At 43.3% G+C, this 18319-nt stretch overlaps 1 protein-coding gene across 1 annotated transcript in view; it reads left to right on the forward strand.

Annotated features, from left to right (window-relative positions):
* Positions 1 to 18319, forward strand: part of NID1 (nidogen 1) — a 93632-nt gene that overhangs the window by 22866 nt on the left and 52447 nt on the right. The window contains exons 2-7 of the mRNA XM_055147664.1: positions 272 to 571; positions 3529 to 3755; positions 7692 to 8065; positions 11297 to 11446; positions 15658 to 15909; positions 16277 to 16477. Coding sequence (XP_055003639.1) covers positions 272 to 571; positions 3529 to 3755; positions 7692 to 8065; positions 11297 to 11446; positions 15658 to 15909; positions 16277 to 16477 — 1504 coding nt within the window. The remainder of the gene's footprint in view (positions 1 to 271; positions 572 to 3528; positions 3756 to 7691; positions 8066 to 11296; positions 11447 to 15657; positions 15910 to 16276; positions 16478 to 18319) is intronic.

Raw genomic sequence — 18319 nt, forward strand, 5'->3', positions numbered from 1 at the left:
TAAAGGCTATGTCCCCCTGAGGGAAAAGTGGTTTTTTTTTTGTTTGTTTGTTTTTTTGCTTTTTGGGTCACACCCGGTGATGCTCAGGTGTTACTCCTAGCTCAGCACTCAGGAATTACTCCTGGTGGTGCTCAGGGTACCATATGGGATGCTGGGAATCAAACCTGGGTCGGCCGCGTGCAAGGCAAACGCCCTATCTGCTGTGCTATCTCTCTAGCTCCCGGGAGAAGTTATTTTTGCACTCCTTTTAACTACACTGATTTTTCTGTAGGTCACTACAAATGGAATCATTGCTATGAGTGAACCTCCAATGGAAGAAACCCATCCTGGACTCTTCCCCCCAACATTTGGTATAGTGGCACCATTTCTGGCCGACTTGGACACGACTGATGGAATCGGGAAGGTTTATTATCGAGAAGACTCATCTGCCCCTGCCCTTGAGCTGGCAGCTGACTGCATCCAGAGAGGGTTCCCAGATGTCTCCTTCATTCCCAACAGTGTGGTGGTTGTCACTTGGGACTCTGTGGCCCCCTACCAAGGGTCAAGCAAGAACCCTGCCCAAGAGGATAAGGTAAGCTCCAACAAGGATCAGTATAAGTCGTTTAAGTGGCTGGTATTATGGTTTGGGATACCCTGCAGTACATCAGGTATATAGATTTGATAAAGACCCCCCCATATATAAAAGATATCCAAATCAAAGGTCACTACAAATGGCATCATTGCTATGAGTGAACCTCCAATGGAAGAAACCCATCGTGGACTAGGTCTTGAAAATCAGAACCTTTCAAAGATAGTGAGAATTTATACATCTTTGTGTAGTGAGGTTTGGGTATAAAGAAAATCAGTTGCTGAGAATTGCTATAGGGTGAGCAGAAGATTGACGAATCATAATTTCAAGCTGTCCTTACTTGAGGAGGGAGTAGAAGGAGGTAGTTTCTAGGTATAGCGACAAGTTCTTAACATGATAAGATAGAACAACAGTCCTATGGGATCTGAAGCAGTGCAGATGAGGCTCCCGGGCCTGCTAGGGAGATGAGAATCACTTGCTTATGTGAGTGGTTCAGAACGTAAGTGTACCCCTAATTAATGGCTGGGTATCTGTGGACTCGGGTCAAGAAAGATTGCAAAGATATGGAGATATCTAAAAAAATAGGTATGGAACTCTATGTGATGCTCATAGTTCACATATGGAACTATTTGATGCAGCGATGCCACGTCTTGGCATCTGTCCCCCAAATACAAAAATATTCATTTGAAAGGATAATATGCACACCTGTGCTCATTGCATCACTTAACACAGTAGCCAAGAACCCAAATTCCCAAGTATGGGCCAAGAAGTTGTGGTACATACGCACAATGGAATACTATGCAGCTATAAGAAAGGGAAGAACTATGCAATTTCTTGAGAATTGACATGGACGGAACTAGAGAATATTATGCTCAGTGAAGTTAGCCGGAAGGAAAGGGATTGATACACAATAATCTCTCTCATATGTGGTACTTAAATACACATAGCAAAGTAACAAAACAGGGTCCAAAGTAACACAATGAGAGAACTGATCCGCACAGTTGAGTTTGGGGAGTGGAGAGGGGTGTCAAAAGGGAGGCCATTGGGATTCTTGGGGACAGAGGTGAGTGCACTGGTGATAAGTGTGGCATTGGGATGATGTATCACTTGTATCACTTGTCATCCCATTGATCTTCGATTTGCTCGAGCGGGCGCCAGTAAAGTCTCCATTTGTCCCTGTCACGTGCTAGTGTAGCCCAATGATATCTGCCCAATGATATTCCAGGAACAGGAATTGTTTTACAATTTACAATTAAAAATTTATAATTTAAAATTTAAAAAAATCACTGACAATATTGTAAATCACAGAACCTCAATTTATTTTTTTTTAAAGTTAGAAAGAAAATAAAAGGCTACAAAGGTGTAAACCTACCCTTGAAGGAAAGGAAAGGAAAGAAACTTTCTAACACTGATGTGACTGTTTAGAAAAGGCTTCTGTAGAAAAATAATTTTATTCATTGACTGTAGAGCTAGTACAGTAGGTCAGGTGTTTGCCTTGCACCTGGCCAACGTGGGCTCGATCCCCAGAATCCCATATGGTTTCCCCAAGCACAGCCATCTGTAATTCCAGATGCAGAGCCAGGAACAATCTCTGAGCATCACCAGGTGTAGCCTCAAACAACAACAACAAAAAGATAATAATTTCCTTAATTCATTCTCCCCATTATTTATTTTATAGAGGCCACTCCCAGTGCTCAGGGGAACTGGGGGACACTCCTGGTGATTCTTGGTCTGGCTATGCTATGCAGGTCCAGTTAAGTGTTTGATCTGGCAATGCTCAGGTATCACTAGGGCGTGGGGGGAGAGGTATGCTCAGGAGGATGTGCGGTGCTTGGAGTAGAAGTCAGGGCTCCAGGTACTAGAGAGATAGTATAGCGAGTAGAACACTTGTCTTGCATGTGACTGATTTAGGTTCAATCCCCTGCACTGCTTGTATTCCTTTGAGCACTGCCAGGAGTGATCCCTGAGCAAGAAACCAGGGTAAGCGCCCAGAAAAACCAAAATGAAAATTAAAAGAAGAAATCGGGGCCTTGGGCATGCTCAGCCTATGCTGTCCCACCGAGGTTGGCCCCTATTGAATTTTTATACAATTATGGGATAGAACAGATTGAACTTGAAAGCTCCACAACCGCTGTTGTGGTAGTTTCTAAAGTGAATTACCAGAGAGTAACAGTCCTTAAAAAAAGTCCTAGAGTTCTGGAAGCTCCAGAAGTCAAGTCCATATCCCGAAGCTGCCATCCAGTTAAAAAAGGCTACTCCAGCTGTACCTTCCCGATAAAAATACTGAACTCCCTAAACTAACACAATGACCACCTAGTACTGTATTGCAAACCATAATGCATAAAAGGAGAGCGAGAGTGAAAGAAGAAAAGTGCCTGTCATAGAGGCAGGCTCAGGGGAGAGTGGGTGGTGGTGGGAGGAAAGCTGGAGACGTTGGTGGTGGGAAATGTGCACTGGTGGAGGGATAGATATTGGAACATTGGATGACTGAAACCCAATCATGAACAGTTTTGTAATGTTCTATCTCATGGTGATTAAATTAGAAAAAAAAAAAGAAAAAAAGAAAGTAAGTCCTGGAGAAAAAGGCCTTTCTGGCCTGATTAGTTTGGGAAATTCTGAAACTAGACATTTCTCTTGAGAACTCAAGTTGCAAAGTCCTGCAATAAAGAAAACTTAATTTGAATTAATTTAGTAGACTCCAAATCATAGCCTGTCATCCTCCCCACAGAAAACACATTCTAACACATTGGTTAACTGGAAAAGTCCATGTTGACACCACCCTAGAGATGTTTAACTGGAGCAGGCCTGGAATATTTGACTCTTGTTACCAAGGTACTTCTTTTAAAGTTAGGTGACAATATTGTCATCTCTAGACTTCTTAGATGTAATCTGGTGAATAACATGTTTTGAGATCTGTCGCCATGTTCTGGAGTAACTGAATTTTAACCCACCTTTTACAGAGAAACACATTCCAGGCTGTTCTGGCCTCCTCGGATTCCAGATCCTATGCCATTTTCCTTTACCCTGAAGACGGTCTGCAGTTCTCTACAACATTCTCCAAGAAGGACAAGAGCCAAGTTCCTGCTGTGGTTGCCTTCAGCCAGGGCTTAGTGGGATTCCTATGGAAGAGCAATGGCGTTCACAATATCTTTGCTAATGACCGAGAGTCAATCAGAAATTTGGCCAAGTATGTTTCATTTTTTTCTTCAGTAATTTCTCCCTTTAATAGAAACATCATTTTATTATTTTATGAAGGTATAACAGTAGGGGCATTGTAGAATATTATCTAAAAATGTTCCTTTGGATTTAAATGCTGTACCGTTTTTATATTATTAATTACTTTACTTTTATTTTTTTATTTTTTTTCATAAACATTTTATTTTATTTTTTTTCTCCCCACCCCTCAAAAGTCATAAACATTTTAAATCGAATGTTTTAACTCCTAGGCATGGACTGAAAGCTATTCATGATACCAACTATTAAAAATACATTAAGTTGACGTTTTAGTATATGTGCTGCCAAAGCAAGCACATACTGGAGCGATAATTACTTTACTTTTAGAATGAAGTTATCTTATTTCTGAAATAATTATCCCACCTCTAGCAGTTTCTGCTTTCTATGAGAATACGGTTAGAGGGGTCAGAGCATTAGTACAGGGATTAAGGAGCTAGTGGTGCACACCATAGGCAACCCAGGTTCCATCCCCGACACCGCATACAGTTCCCAGATCACCGCCAGGGGTGACTTCTGAGCAGGAGCCAGGAGTAAGCCCTTAGTATGGCCAGGTGTGGTCTAAAGACCCAAATTAAGTAAATGAATAAATGACATCATATATTAAATAAAAATGAACTTAGAAATAAAAGTTACTCAAGGTCTGGGATGGAATGCAGTGATAGGATGCATGTTTGCATTTATAAGGCTCTGGGATTGCTCTCCACTACTACTACTACTACTGCTACTACTACTACTACTACTACTACTACACACACACACACACACACACAAGTGATTCAAGCATCTATTCGTCTGTGAACCCAAGGCTGAAAATACATTTTCCCTGCCACCAACTCCTAATAATAAAATCAGAGCTGTCCTGGATTGTTATTCAGAATTTGGCAAAAAAAGGGCAAACTCAGACTGGGTTTCTTAAAACTAAAATTTTTTCTCTCCCATTACTCTTCAAAAAATAAATAAAAGAGAGTCCAGAGCAATAATACAGTGGCTAGGGCACTTACTTGCATGTGGCCAGCCCTGCTTTGGTCCCTGTCACCCTATATGGCTCCCTGAGCACCACCAGGAATAATTCCTGATGGCAGAGCCAGGAGTAACCCCAGAGCATTGCCAGGTGTGGAAGCCTTCCCCCTCAAATGTAAACAAATGAATACCAGCTCGTAATTTTATTGCCATATGTACTGATCAGAGTGGAAAAAACCCTCACGTATAAAATTCCATGTTTCCATATTATAAATACCCGTTTATAGCCAGTTTCCATTCACTCACATCATGTCACTCATCTGGAGTGAAAAGAAATGAATCATTATGTAGCAATCTCCTTATACAGATGCAGTTGATTTTAAAAAAATTTTTTTGGGTACATACATAGTGCCAGGAGTCAAACCCTGGGCCTCACATGTGCAAAGCAAGTGCTCTAATGCTGTGTTCCATCACCAGCCCTAATAAATTATAACCTCAAATATAATAAATTAATAACCTCACACTTAACCGAAAGAACATGAATAATAGCCAAAAAAAATCTGGATGTGATAAAACTTTTAGTATTATTGCCTTTGCTCTTAACATAATTTATTTCATTAAAAATTTATATCATTTCATTTTGTACAGAGGTTGGGTTGAACAATTGACTTGCAAAATTCCTAAAACGTGTGTGTGTGTGTCTGTGTCTGTGTATTGGGGAGAACCATATCCAGCAGCCGTCAGTCAGTACTTAATACTGGCTCAGTGCTAAGGGTCATTTCTGGTCATCTTCAGGGGACCATATGCAGTGCTTTGAATCAAACAGGGTTAGATGCATGCAAGGCATTTGCTTTACCATTGTATTATCTATTCAGCACTGCTTTCCCCTTCCCAATTCTTGAAATTAACTACCAGCTCCATAAATTAATGCAAACTCCCACGCCTCTGCCTTTACATGAATTCTAGATGTGCAGATTGATTCAGCAGCCTTTTTTTGCAGGACCTAAATTCTTTCGTCACCCTTTCATTCACCATTTTGTTACTGGTTTTGTTCCGTGTTTTAGCTTTCCTGATATTTTGACCCTTTGACCCTTTGACACATAAAGATGAAACCCAGACCTGTTCTGTAGCTATCAGAATTGGAATTTCTAATAAATTAAGTCTGAAACATTTTCCTTCTTCACTCTTCTGACTAGTATATGGACTTTCCCCCACCTGCCCCCATACTCACCAATTCTCACAGTCTCCTAATGTCAACTCGGTGTCCTACTGTAGCACTGTAACACTGTCATCCCGTTTTTCATCGATTTGCTCGAGCGGGCGCCAATAACGTCTCCATTGTGAGACTTGTTGTTACTGTTTTTGGCATATTGAATATGCCACAGATAGCTTGCCAGGCTCTGCTGTGCGAGTGGGATACTCTTGGTACCTGGGCTTTCTGAGAGGGATGGAGGAATCAAACCCAGGTTGGCCGCGAGCAAGGCAAACGCTCTACTTTCTATGCTATCGCTCCAGTCCCTACAGCTCAGTGAAATTCTGACATAAGTGCCAGGAGTCAGCCTAGATACTACAGATAGGAAAGGGTGCAGTTCCACAAGATGCCCCACTGCTGATGCACTTTGCAAGTACCTGGTTGCCACCTGTACTTCTGATCAAGTGGCTATAAACTGGGGTTTATTCCCTGTTGATGTTTGATTAACTTGCTGGAGTGGCTCCAGAAAGCACTTTACTTACCAGCTTACTATGAAGGCTACCACACAGGAATAGTCAAATAAAAGAAATGGATACATAGACAAGGTATGGGATGGAGAGAGGGTGGGGAGTTTCCACATTCTCCCGGCTTACACTTCCCCTCCTACCACCAACTCAATAACTCTACCAAGTCTCCTATTGATCTCTTTATTTATTATTATAATACAAGCATGACTGAATAAATCATGGCCATAGATGATTAACATAGTCTCTTACCCCTTTCTTCTCCCCAGCGATTGGGGATTTGGGGTGGGGAGAACTGCAAATTCTAACCCTGAAAATGCCCTTCTAGTGGCCATCCCTTATCTTAAAGCTGCTTAGGGTCCCCCCGGTATCATTCATCTCATTCAGCTACAAAAACAAATAAACAAAACTCCTACCACTTAAGAGAGAAGGATTTTAGGAGCATGTGTCAGGAGCCAGGGACAATGACCACATATAAAGGATGCTTGAACTGCAAAAGGTTTAACTGCTTACATCCACGTGGATGCAGATATTGTCTAACCTGGGGCTTCCTTCACAAGTTCAGCTAACAGCTAACAGAGGTTGATCAAATCAGAGGCCAGAAATGAGGACTGACTCTAAGGAACTTGTAGTCTGTGGAGTTTCAGTATTTATTGGCCGTCGTCCTGAAGCCACACCCCTCACTGGCAGCAGAGGGATGACTGGAGTTAAGTTTTGGGGTAGGCAGAAATTTCAAGCAGATTTTTTAACTATGTGGAGAGGTAGCCATGCCCCTAACCCTCATTGCTATGCAAGGGTCAGTTGTGTACATTTCTTGCTGTATCATACCATGCAAAGAGAGAAATACTGGAGAAAGAGTCTAACAGAAAACAAGCGACTGTTTCCAGTAGAGAGCTCAGGGCATGAGACCAACAAGGAGTAAGAGAAGTTGCTTTTTAAGACATGGCAGTTTCCCTAGAGAGCTCCTCAAATAAACCTCTGCTGGTTTTGTGCCCACTTGGATGCAGCCTCGCCATTTGGAATTAGTTGCCCTGAATGATCTCAGAGCTCTGATGCCCAGACACAAAGCCATGCTCTCCCTCACCCTCCAGTCCTGGCTGCAGGCAGCATGGGGTGGCAGAGTTCAGATCGTCACAGGTCTGCAAGGACCCTTCTGCTTGGGGCTGTTCATGGCTTGTTGGCCTAGTTCCGAGATATCTGTCCTTTCCTTTAGGAGCAGCAACTCTGGGAAGCAAGGCATTTGGGTGTTTGAGATTGGGAGCCCCAACACAGCCAGCGGCGTGGTGCCTGCAGACTTGAACCTGGGTCTGTACGATGGAGAAGAGTATGAAGATGATGATTATGACCTTGTGACACGCCAGGATGTGGAAGATCTAGGGACTACGGCCTTCCCCTATGCATCTGCCGGAAGGGGAGACGGTGGTCCATACAAGTCAACTAGAGTCCTCTCCCCGCACCACCTGGCTACTGTGAGACCCCCAGGACACCGCACAGAGAGGAATGCATCTGTCGAGTTGCCAGTGGAGAGCTTCCCCCAGCAGCATCCACAGGTCATTGATGTGGATGAAGTGGAGGAGACAGGAGTCGGTAAGGCTGTTTAACTAGCAAGGCTCTATTCCACAGGTTCTTGGGTTTCTCTCCAGGCAAACTATTGAGGACATGGTCTGGGGGTTAATGGTGGTTGGTGAGGATGAAAATTTGGGAGTCAGAGGTGGAACTGCACCGCCTTCAAGCATGGGTGGTGGATAGAGCTGATGGCTTCAAAGGCTCCATGTGATCTTGGGGATCAGGACTGTGTTTATGGAATCTCTGGAGGGATTATTGTCTTTCAAGTTTTCTCTTACTCCTTTTGTCTACTTTACAGAGAAAAAGCAGTTTCAAATGATTTTGAAAGTCAGATTTTCTTATTTGTGACTTCTGGGACCAGAAATAATATTCGCCCACCTGAAAAAACATTTTAGAAGTTCCTTTGGCTATTTACGCAGCTTATCTTTGACATTTATTTCCTCTTGGTTTTGGAAAGAGAATGGTTGATTCTTTTCGCTCCAAGGGCTCGTCAGTCTCAGAGTTAGTTTGTGAAGACTTAAAAACTATGAAATAAGTAGACCCTTTTTTAAAAGTTAGTTTTTAAAATGTAATATCTTCTATTTTTTTGCTACGTTCTGAGGGAAAACAATTGAAACTCAGCATGCTTTGCTTTTGTCTTGGATGAGATGTTCAAACTGTGGTGTTTATTTTTGGCTCTGCAGGGTGACATTAAGTTTTATAGAAATGAGCTGGTCTAAACTTTTTTTTTCCCGCCTTTTGGGTCACACCTGGTGTTACACAGAGGTTACTCTTGGCTTTGCACTCAGGAATTACTTCTGGCGGTTCTCGGGGAACCATATGGGATGTTGGGAATTGAACCCAGGTCAGCCGCATGCAAGGCAGATGCCCTACCCACTGTGCTATCAGCTCCAGTCCCTGGCCTAAACCTTTAAGTGATATTTTCTATGCCTCTTTACTCTTTGTGCTATGAAGTTATAGGACACTAAGGAAAAAATTCTTCTCCATTTACAGTATTTGCTCATTTCTACTTGTCTTATAGCAATAGTCGTTTTGTTCTTATTGTTTCCAGACATGGAGAAGATGTGGGGAATGTGGGAATGTGCTGCTTATTTTCTGAGGCACTGAAATGGGTGTGTTATCCTTCAGTGGTATGATGAAGACATGGGTTTGTGTCTTGGAGCACCCTCTATAATTCTGCACCCTGAATTTTTCTGGGGTGATGGAAAAAGCACTCTGTTTTCATTACTAGATTTCAGTGTGGCCTTCCTCAGATCTTTGGTTGCTGAGGTGAGTTTTGAGGCCCATTCTAGATTCCTCCTATCTAGAAATGTCCATTTGTGAAGACATCACTATGAAATGAGATCCAATAGCACTGTAGCACTGTCATTCCATTGTTCATTGATTTCTCGAGTGGGCACCAGTAACATCTCCATGGTGAGACTTGTTACTGTTTGGGTTATATATTCTTGACTATTAACTGTCTTGAGATGAGTCCTAAATGTGACCGAAGGCTTATTTCCTATCCCTGTGTCTCAGTCACTTCTCCGTTTTTGTTAGGAAGGGCAGCCTTGATAGCCATTTGAATATTGCTGTTTGAATGGTAACCCACAGACACATAGGCTCTCTTGGACCCTGGGAGCCAAATCCTACAGCTGGAATGGAGGGCCAACAGGATGCTAGGTCTTCAGAGCCCAAGTTCTTTCTTTCTTTCTTTCTTTCTTTCTTTCTTTCTTTCTTTCTTTCTTTCTTTCTTTCTTTCTTTCTTTCTTTCTTTCTTTCTTTCTTTCTTTCTTTCTTTCTTTCTTTCTTTCTCTCTCTCTCTCTCTCCCTCCCTCCCTTCTTTCTTTCTTCATTTCTTCCTTCCTTTCTTTCTTTTATAATGTAGGAGCACTGCTATATATTCAGTCATTGATTAAGGTGATTGAATTGGGCATGAACTCCATAAGCCCAAGTGCTTTCTGCTTAAACACTATTTATACATATTATAAATTCCCTTCAGAGCTCTATAAGACAGTAAATCTAGCACTATAGAATAAACCAATTGACCTGAAGTTTCACTTTACTTGTATCTTTACTTGTAATGATCAACTGTAAATTGGATCATTGTCTTCCCTAAAACTTTGTTCCCTTTTAGCATTTGAACTTCATTCCAAATTAATGTGTTTCAGATTTGTTTGTTTGGGGGCCACATCAGGTGATGCTCAGGGATTACTCCTGGCTCTGTGCTCAGGGATTACTTCTGGTGGTGCTCAAGGCACCATATGGGTTGCTGGGATCGAATCCTGGTTGACAGTGTGCAGGCAAATGCCCTACCTACTATATTATCTCTCTGGGCCCCTGTTTAGGATTTTAAGAGTAATGAGCCAATGAGGATAAATTTTAAAATAGGGAGAAATTCTTTTTGTGTCTGGGCAAAGGCTTTTAGATCAGGAATGACTGAGGAGCTATTTCTAATCATATTTTTTAAATACAAGTGCTTTGTGTTACCCTTGAAGTGAAAAGATTGGGGAGAAAAGACTTTAAAAAAATTTTAAGATGACTAAAGCAGCAAGTTTTATTTGATATCTGACCACAGTAAAAAAATAGTTTAAAAATGTGTTTATATTTTATGGTTCTCCCTCCTCCTTGATGTAAAACTGATCCTTCTGTATGACACTAGATGAACACCCCGATTAAGATTGATATTAAGGGTCCTAAAGAGATAGTACAATGGGTAATGTGCTTGTGTTGCACAGAGCCAATCCAGGTTTGATCCCCAAGCACCACCAGGAGTTTGCCTGAGTGCAGAGGCAGGAGTAAGTCCTCAGTACTGCCAGGTGTGGCCACCCCTCACCTCAAAAAGAGTGATACTAAGGTTGATTGATGATAGTGTCCTAACATTGGTGCAGTGAGATGGAGTGTGTGGGATTGGTGTGTTTTTATTTGCATGATCAGGGGTGGTTTAGGGGCATGTTAATCAGTGCTCAGGTATCACTCCTGGCACGGCTTTGGGAAATATATGTGGTGATGGAATCAAACCTGGGTCTGCCGCATGCAAGGTGCATTGTTCAGACCCACCCTTGTTTTTTAATGACACTCGTGATTTCTCAAACTGCACTTACACCTTCTGCCTTGGAGGTTTGAATCATGAAGCCACCATAGGGCGGAAACCATAGCTACAGCCATGAGTCCTATCCCTGAGTTGCTGGAGCAGATGCATAGGCATGGGAGTGTACACTGTTCCCTTGTCCTGGCCAAGGCTTACTTGTATGTTGTGTTTTCTTTGCACAGTTTTCAGCTACAACACGGATTCCCGCCAGACATGCGCCAACAATCGACACCAATGCTCGGTGCATTCGGAATGCAGGGACTTCAGCACAGGCTTCTGTTGCAGCTGCGTGTCTGGCTACATTGGCAATGGCCGGCAGTGTGTCGCAGAAGGTACTTGGTTTTCCTGGATTCCGTGGGTGGTGGGAGAAACGGAAACAGTGTGGGTTTGGGAGCTTGTTTCGAAAGGGTTGTAGCTAGATTGCTTTGTGGCCTAGCTCTGCAAAGCTCTGTGGCAGGGGAGTGCCGTTTGCCGTCTCAGCAGCCCTTCTTTCTCCTGTGGCACGAAGGGATGTTGCCCTTTACTCTGAAAAGGGGGCGATCTCTTTCTTTCCCGCGCCGTTTCTCCATCTCTGAAATGACTGTCATCAGGAACTCGTCTTCACAACAGCCACGAGCAGGGAAGCACTGCAGCGGGGGCCGAGAACGAGGAATGCCAGTGAACTGTATGTGGTGATGGAATCAAATCACTCAGTTTCTCTCCAACCTGGTGTTTGGCTTTGCTCACAGACAAAACTTGCCCTTCTCTTTGCTGTACCCCATCAGGGTCTCATTGGACTGGTCTAGATGAAAACCTGCAGGAGCAAAGCCTGTTCCATTCACTCTTACCCTGGGGGTTTCCTTTCCTTAAGTCCTGGTTAATCACAGCCTGTTGATGGCTGAGCATCAGGGGGGCGCCAAAGTTCATTTTGACTGAGAGTCTTTTATGGGGCTGACTTCAGGATGAATTCAGAACTGTGTGTAGCCTGTAAAAGACCAGTCAGTCCCCTTGCACTCAGATAGAAGGATTTCAGCAGGGGGGTTAGGTAACAATGGGTTCTGAGTGAGGCTCCGGGGCCTCGGGCCATCCACGACAATGAGAACAAGTATACTCTTCCACACTGGACATTTGTCCCTTCAGATGTCAAGTCACCTCTCTTGCCACGGGTCACCGGTCCCCTGATGTGCTTAATGAGGAACTCCGGTTGCTTTTCAAAATTTGAGCAAATAAAACCCAGCTCGGGTGCCGTTTGTTTTTGATTCCCTGCCATTGCCCCATTTAAATCACTTATTTAAATTTTCTATTAAAAACATATTTTTTTTTTCTGGGTCACAGTTAGATCAAGTGAATTCTGTGAATGTTACCTTCTGCGGTGAAAGAAAGTTTGAGTACTGTTCATATTACTTGGGGAGGATGTTTTTAACTTCTAAAATGTGTGTTCGATTTCCTTCCAAACCCTTCCACCCCAGGGGCGGTGTGCCTCTGCTGCTTTGTTTTAGACTTGGCTTCTCGTACTTTTCCCACCCCGGGAGAGGGTCCAAATCTACAGGGAAAGCTTATTCTTACCCAGCAACCTCCTTTGCTCTCTCCAGACCTAATAGCAGAGCTGGCTGTGCTGAGTAGTTCGCAGCTGGCGGCAGGTTCGGATAAGACAAACTACTGGGTCACATATTTTGATATTGTATCCACTCCGGGTAATTGTTTTGTGGGTTAAATATTTGCTGGATTCTTGCAACTTTTGAGACATTTGTCTAGCTCCAGCTTTGGTGAGAAACCATTGGTTCGGTTTCCTTCGCTTGGCTGGCTTGCTTGTCTCTGTACTCGTTCTTGGGATCATTTTTTTTCCTCCTTCGTCTTCTAGCCTGACAGCAGACCCCAGAGGGATGGATGACATGGTTGGTGTGTAGAAATACTTGGGATGTTGAGTATGTCTTGGCTTCTTAGTGATCCTGTTTAGCAGCTTGCGTCTTGGGAACATAACCAGAGTGTCTAAGAGAGATCACCAGACTTTACGGAGAACTTAGCACATATAGAAACCCAAGCAGGGAGAGAGTGAGAGTTCTGACGTTATTAGCTAGAGTCTAGAAAGAGAGATAAACTATATACAATCAATACCTGGGAGAATTTATTTATTTAATTTGCTTTTTGGGTCACACCCGGCGATGCACAGGGGTTACTCCTGGCTCATGCACTCAGGAATTACTCCTGGCAGTGCTTGGAGGGCCATATGGAATGCTGGGAATTGAACCCAGGTCGGCTACATGCAAGGCAAAACCCCTACCCACTTTGCTATTGCCCAGACCCATCTGGGAGAATTTTTAATTTGTCTTTTTCACAGCCTATTATTTATATCTTTCTTCTTTTTTTTTAAAAAAAAAGACTATAACACTTTTTTTTTTTTTGCTTTTTTGGGTCACACCTGGTGATGCACGGGGTTACTCCTGGCTTTGCACTCAGGAATCACCCCTGGCGTTGCTCAGGGGACCATATGGGACCCCTCACAACACATTCTTTTAAAGTTTATCATTTGGTGGTTTGCAGTATATTCACTGTTAACCTGTGGGTTTTAGAAGGCTCTAAGTTTAGAAGGTTTATAGAATTTTCTCTAAGTTTAGAATGTTCTTAGAGGTTTAGAAGGAAACCTGTGTCTGCTTAAAGTCTGTCTCAATCCCGCTTCTGTCCTATTATCCACAAATCTACTTTCTATCACTATGGGTTTTGAATTCTGCTCTTTATACTGCAAGAAATCATACAATATGTGACTTGATGTGTTTGATTTCTTTCACTTAGACAATGTTTTTTAAGATTCATCCATATTTTCCACATATTGGGAAATTTCATTCTTTTCTTTAAGTTAATTAATATTTAGCTGCATGGATATCCTGTATTCTGTTTATGTTTCACTTTATGGTCATTTGGGTTACTGTCCTGTAGCACTGTTACACTGCTGACCTGTTGTTCATCGATTTGCTCAAGCGGGCACCAGTAACGTCTCCATTGTGAGACTTGTTTTCACTGTTTTTGCCATATCAAATATGCCAGGGGTAGCTTGCTAGCTCTGCCATGTGGGCTACATACTCTTGGTATCTTGCCGGGCTCTCTCAGAGGGACAGAGGAATCAGACCCAGGGCAGCCATGTGCAAAGCAAACGCCCTACCCGCTGTGCTATCACTCCAGCACATTTTATAAATAATACTCTTAGGGATATTTGTGTATAAGGTTTCGTGTACACACATGCTTTTTGTTCCCTTGGTTATATATCTTAAGGTTGGAATTGTTGGGTCATAGAGAAACCTTCAGTTTTCTTTATATGAATATAAGAACAACTTCATTTCTTTAGGTCCCATTTTTCCTGATTAAACATATGTGAGTTCAAATATTTACATGTTATAGAACTATCCAGTATAGAAAATGAAATTTCACTATGTTATGCTGAGTCAGCTACACATTTAGATAGCATAGATTAGCATAGTTCACATTTATTAATAATGAAAACTTTGGAACAAAAATTATATTATGCCAAAGATAGACTTAAGATAGATCTAGAATTTCCTCTTTCCCTGTCTTTTTTTTTTCCGCTTTTTTTGGGGGGGAATCACACCCAGCGATGCACAGGGGTTACTCCTGGCTCATGCCGTCAGGAATTACTCCTGGCGGTGCTAGGGGACCATATGGGATGCTGGAAATTGAACCCAGGTAGGCTGCGTGCAAGGCAAATGCCCTACCTGCTGTGCTATGGCTCCAGCCCCTTACCCTGTCTTAATTGGAACAATCCACAGCAGACACTGTCCACAATTTGGTTTTGTCTTGGAGGGCTTGTTTTGTGGTCTCTCAAGTCTGTTTTCTGCCTTGCTCACATCTGTTCTTAGTTGGGCAGAATAAAGCTCTGGGGTACAGACGGGCAGTTTTAATCCTGGTAATAAGACTACATTTGAGTCAGAGGTGCTTATTAAGTTGTGTTACTAGACTAGACAAATAAATAACCCAGATTCCCAGAGCATCCAATTTAGCCCTGGATGTTCCATTGAAAAGATTCATTCTGTCCATTATACTCTCAGGAGAGATCTGTTTTATATGGCCGCTGAGTTCTAGACCACTCACGAAGGAGCTCCTCTGAGATGATTTTATTTAGCCCTGGATTCCTCCATCACAAGGGGCTTCCTTTGAAGCCACTTCCATGACACCCTTTGACAACCAGCATGGAAGAGAGGCAGGCCACTGGGACTTGTAAAACTCACAGTCATGGGTACCGTCTTCTTGGTAACATTTACTTCTGCTTATCCCAAAGGAGTTTGCCATCTCTGTGCTGTAGCTACAGGTCCTACATACATTACTCTTTTGTTTTTTGGCTTTTTTGTGTCACACCTGGCGATGCACAGGGGTTACTCCTGGCTCTGCACTCAGGAATTACCCCTGGCGGTGCTCAGGGGGACCATATGGGATGCTGGGAATCAAACCCTGGTCGGCCGCGTGCAAGGCAAACACCCTACCCGCTGTGCTATCGCTCCAGCCCCTACATTACTCTCTTTTTAAAGGCTGACTTTGTCCTTTGTTTCTCACTTAGGTTCCCCCCAGCGAGTTAACGGCAAGGTGAAAGGACGGATCTTTGTGGGGAACAACCAGGTGCCCGTGTTCTTTGAGAATACTGACCTGCATTCCTACGTAGTGATGAACCAGGGACGTTCCTACACAGCCATCAGTACTATTCCCGAGACCGTGGGGTATTCTCTGCTTCCTCTGGCCCCTGTTGGCGGCATCATTGGGTGGATGTTTGCAGTGGAGCAGGAGGGATTCAAGAACGGGTTCAGCATCACAGGTAACTTATATATAAAACAGTGAAACTAATGTGAGATATTCCTTTGGTGGTGGTGGTGATGTTGGTGGCGGTGGTGGGGTGTTGTAGGCAAAAATCTGCTACCCTTTTTTTCCCAGCCCAACCCCTGAGCCCACCCATCATAGATTCTGGTTGGGGGCCAAGAGCAGCGTCTCTTCCTGTGCACGGCTCTGTTGGGCCCCATGGGTACCAATCCTATTTCCACCAACCAAACACTGTGTCTGCAGCCGTGGTGGAAGCCCTCTCATCCCCGCCCCCCAGCCCACATTCAAACATGGCTCTGTGAGCCTAGGTGGCCACCAGGGCAGTTCCCTTGACAGCCAAAGTGACGGCCGACCTTGCTTTCCAGGGGGTGAGTTCACCCGCCAGGCTGAGGTGACCTTCGTGGGGCACCCAGGCAAGCTGGTCATCAAGCAGCGGTTCAGCGGCATTGACGAGCATGGACACCTGACCATCGACACGGAGCTGGAGGGCCGAGTGCCTCAGATTCCCTTCGGCTCCTCTGTGCACATTGAGCCCTACACGGAACTCTACCACTACTCCCGCGGGGGTAAGCAGCAGCTGCCTCAGGGCAGCCTGACTCTGGCTATGGCCTTGGGCTGGTGCAGTACCTTGAACTTCGCAAAAGGAAATGCACATGGTGTTACGTTACTTATAATGTAACATTATTACAGAATCGGACTGGAGTGGTAGCACAGTGGGTAGGGCATTTGCCTTGCACGAGGCTGACCTGGGTTCGATTCTGCTGACCTTCTTAGAGAGCCCGGCAAGCTACTGAGAGTATCCCACCCATACAGCAGAGCCTGGCAAGCTCCCCGTGGCATATTCAATATGCCAAAAACAGTAACAAGAAGTCTCACAATGGAAACGTTACTGGTGCCCGCTCGAGCAAATTAATGAACAACGGGATGACAGTGCTACAGTTCTATTACAAAATAACTTTTCCCCCTTAATCATAGGTATGACATATTCAGTGTAGAGACTTTAGTTCCAAATGGACAACAAGAATCGCTTAGCTGTCGTGAAACTGGGACATCATTATTGTTAAATTCAAAATGTATGTCCTTTCAGCCTTTTCCCCCATGTGTGTATATGAATGTTCCAACCTACATATGCTACCCCAACAAAAGCATCTCAACATGTTGACGTTTTAAAATAAAGGGCTACAATTTTATCTTAAGTTCTGGAATGTAATGCACAGTATGGAATTTAAATTTGTATATCATTTAAAAACCCTTCAGTTTAATTTCAGACTTACAGATAAGTTTAAAATAGTACAACTTCTATATGTCATTTAGCCAACTTCACCAGTTGCTAACATTTTCCCCTTTCACTCTAGCATTCACTCGCTTTCTCTCACCTGTTTCAACTTACTTTGAGAGTAAGTTGTAATCATCATGATACTTCACCTCCTAAGTACTCGATGTGTTTTTCCAAAAAGAACATTCTCTTTCATGGTGGTGGTACAATGATCAACATTAGTTCATTTAACATAAATGCCACACTATTAATTTTCCAGATGTTATTTTTATCTAAACAGAATTATAATCTTATCGCAGGATTATATCTTCACCTTTCTAATTAACATTAAATCATGAATTTATTTTGGGGCCACGTCCAAGTCACTCCGGTGGTTCACAAGGAACTGTGTAGTACTGGGACCCGAACCCAGGGCTCCTGCATTCGAAGAGCATGTGAATCAAGTGCTCCAGCCCTCTGAGCCATCTCCCCAGCCTAAATCAGGAATCGTTTATAGTTTCATTAGCTAGGCTTTAGAAACACTGAAATTAATCAGTATTCTTCTCTTAGATGACTCTTAAACCATTGTGTTTACTAAAGCTAAGGTGATTTCAGATTTTCCCTTCTCATGAGTTGCAAGACCATCCTCCTTGTAAATCAGAAAGACCCAATTCCTAGAAATTAGAAGGCTAGAGGCGAACAATAGGAGCTTTCTCAAAAGCTCGTTTGAAATTGCCATCCAGAGAGATCGTACCAATTACAAGGCTTTGTGCCTTGATTGGCTCTCCTGGCAACGACAAGAGTGTATTAAGCAGGAGGTGGGACTCGCAGCGAGGTCCCAGCCCACAGCAGCCTGCGACCAGATGGCGTTTCTGGCAGCCCAGCACGTGGGAGCAGGACAAGAGGCAGCTTACACTAATCTTTTATTTATCCTCTGGCTTTTATTATGAGTCACAGCAAAGCGCACACATACAAAAAGTCTTTTATACTTTGTTTTTTTCATATAGGAAGTTGAGAATTTCATCGGGAAGGGGAAAAAGCAGGGCTCTCTTCTGAGTGGGGGGGGGGCTCTGTCTTGTCTCTCTCTTGGGGTTTACCCAGCACTTCAGTAATTTTTCAGAAACTGACCACTGAAAGCCATTTAATGTTTCAT

This window comes from Sorex araneus, chromosome 9 (genome assembly GCF_027595985.1).
Source record: "Sorex araneus isolate mSorAra2 chromosome 9, mSorAra2.pri, whole genome shotgun sequence".
Taxonomy (NCBI): domain Eukaryota; kingdom Metazoa; phylum Chordata; class Mammalia; order Eulipotyphla; family Soricidae; genus Sorex; species Sorex araneus.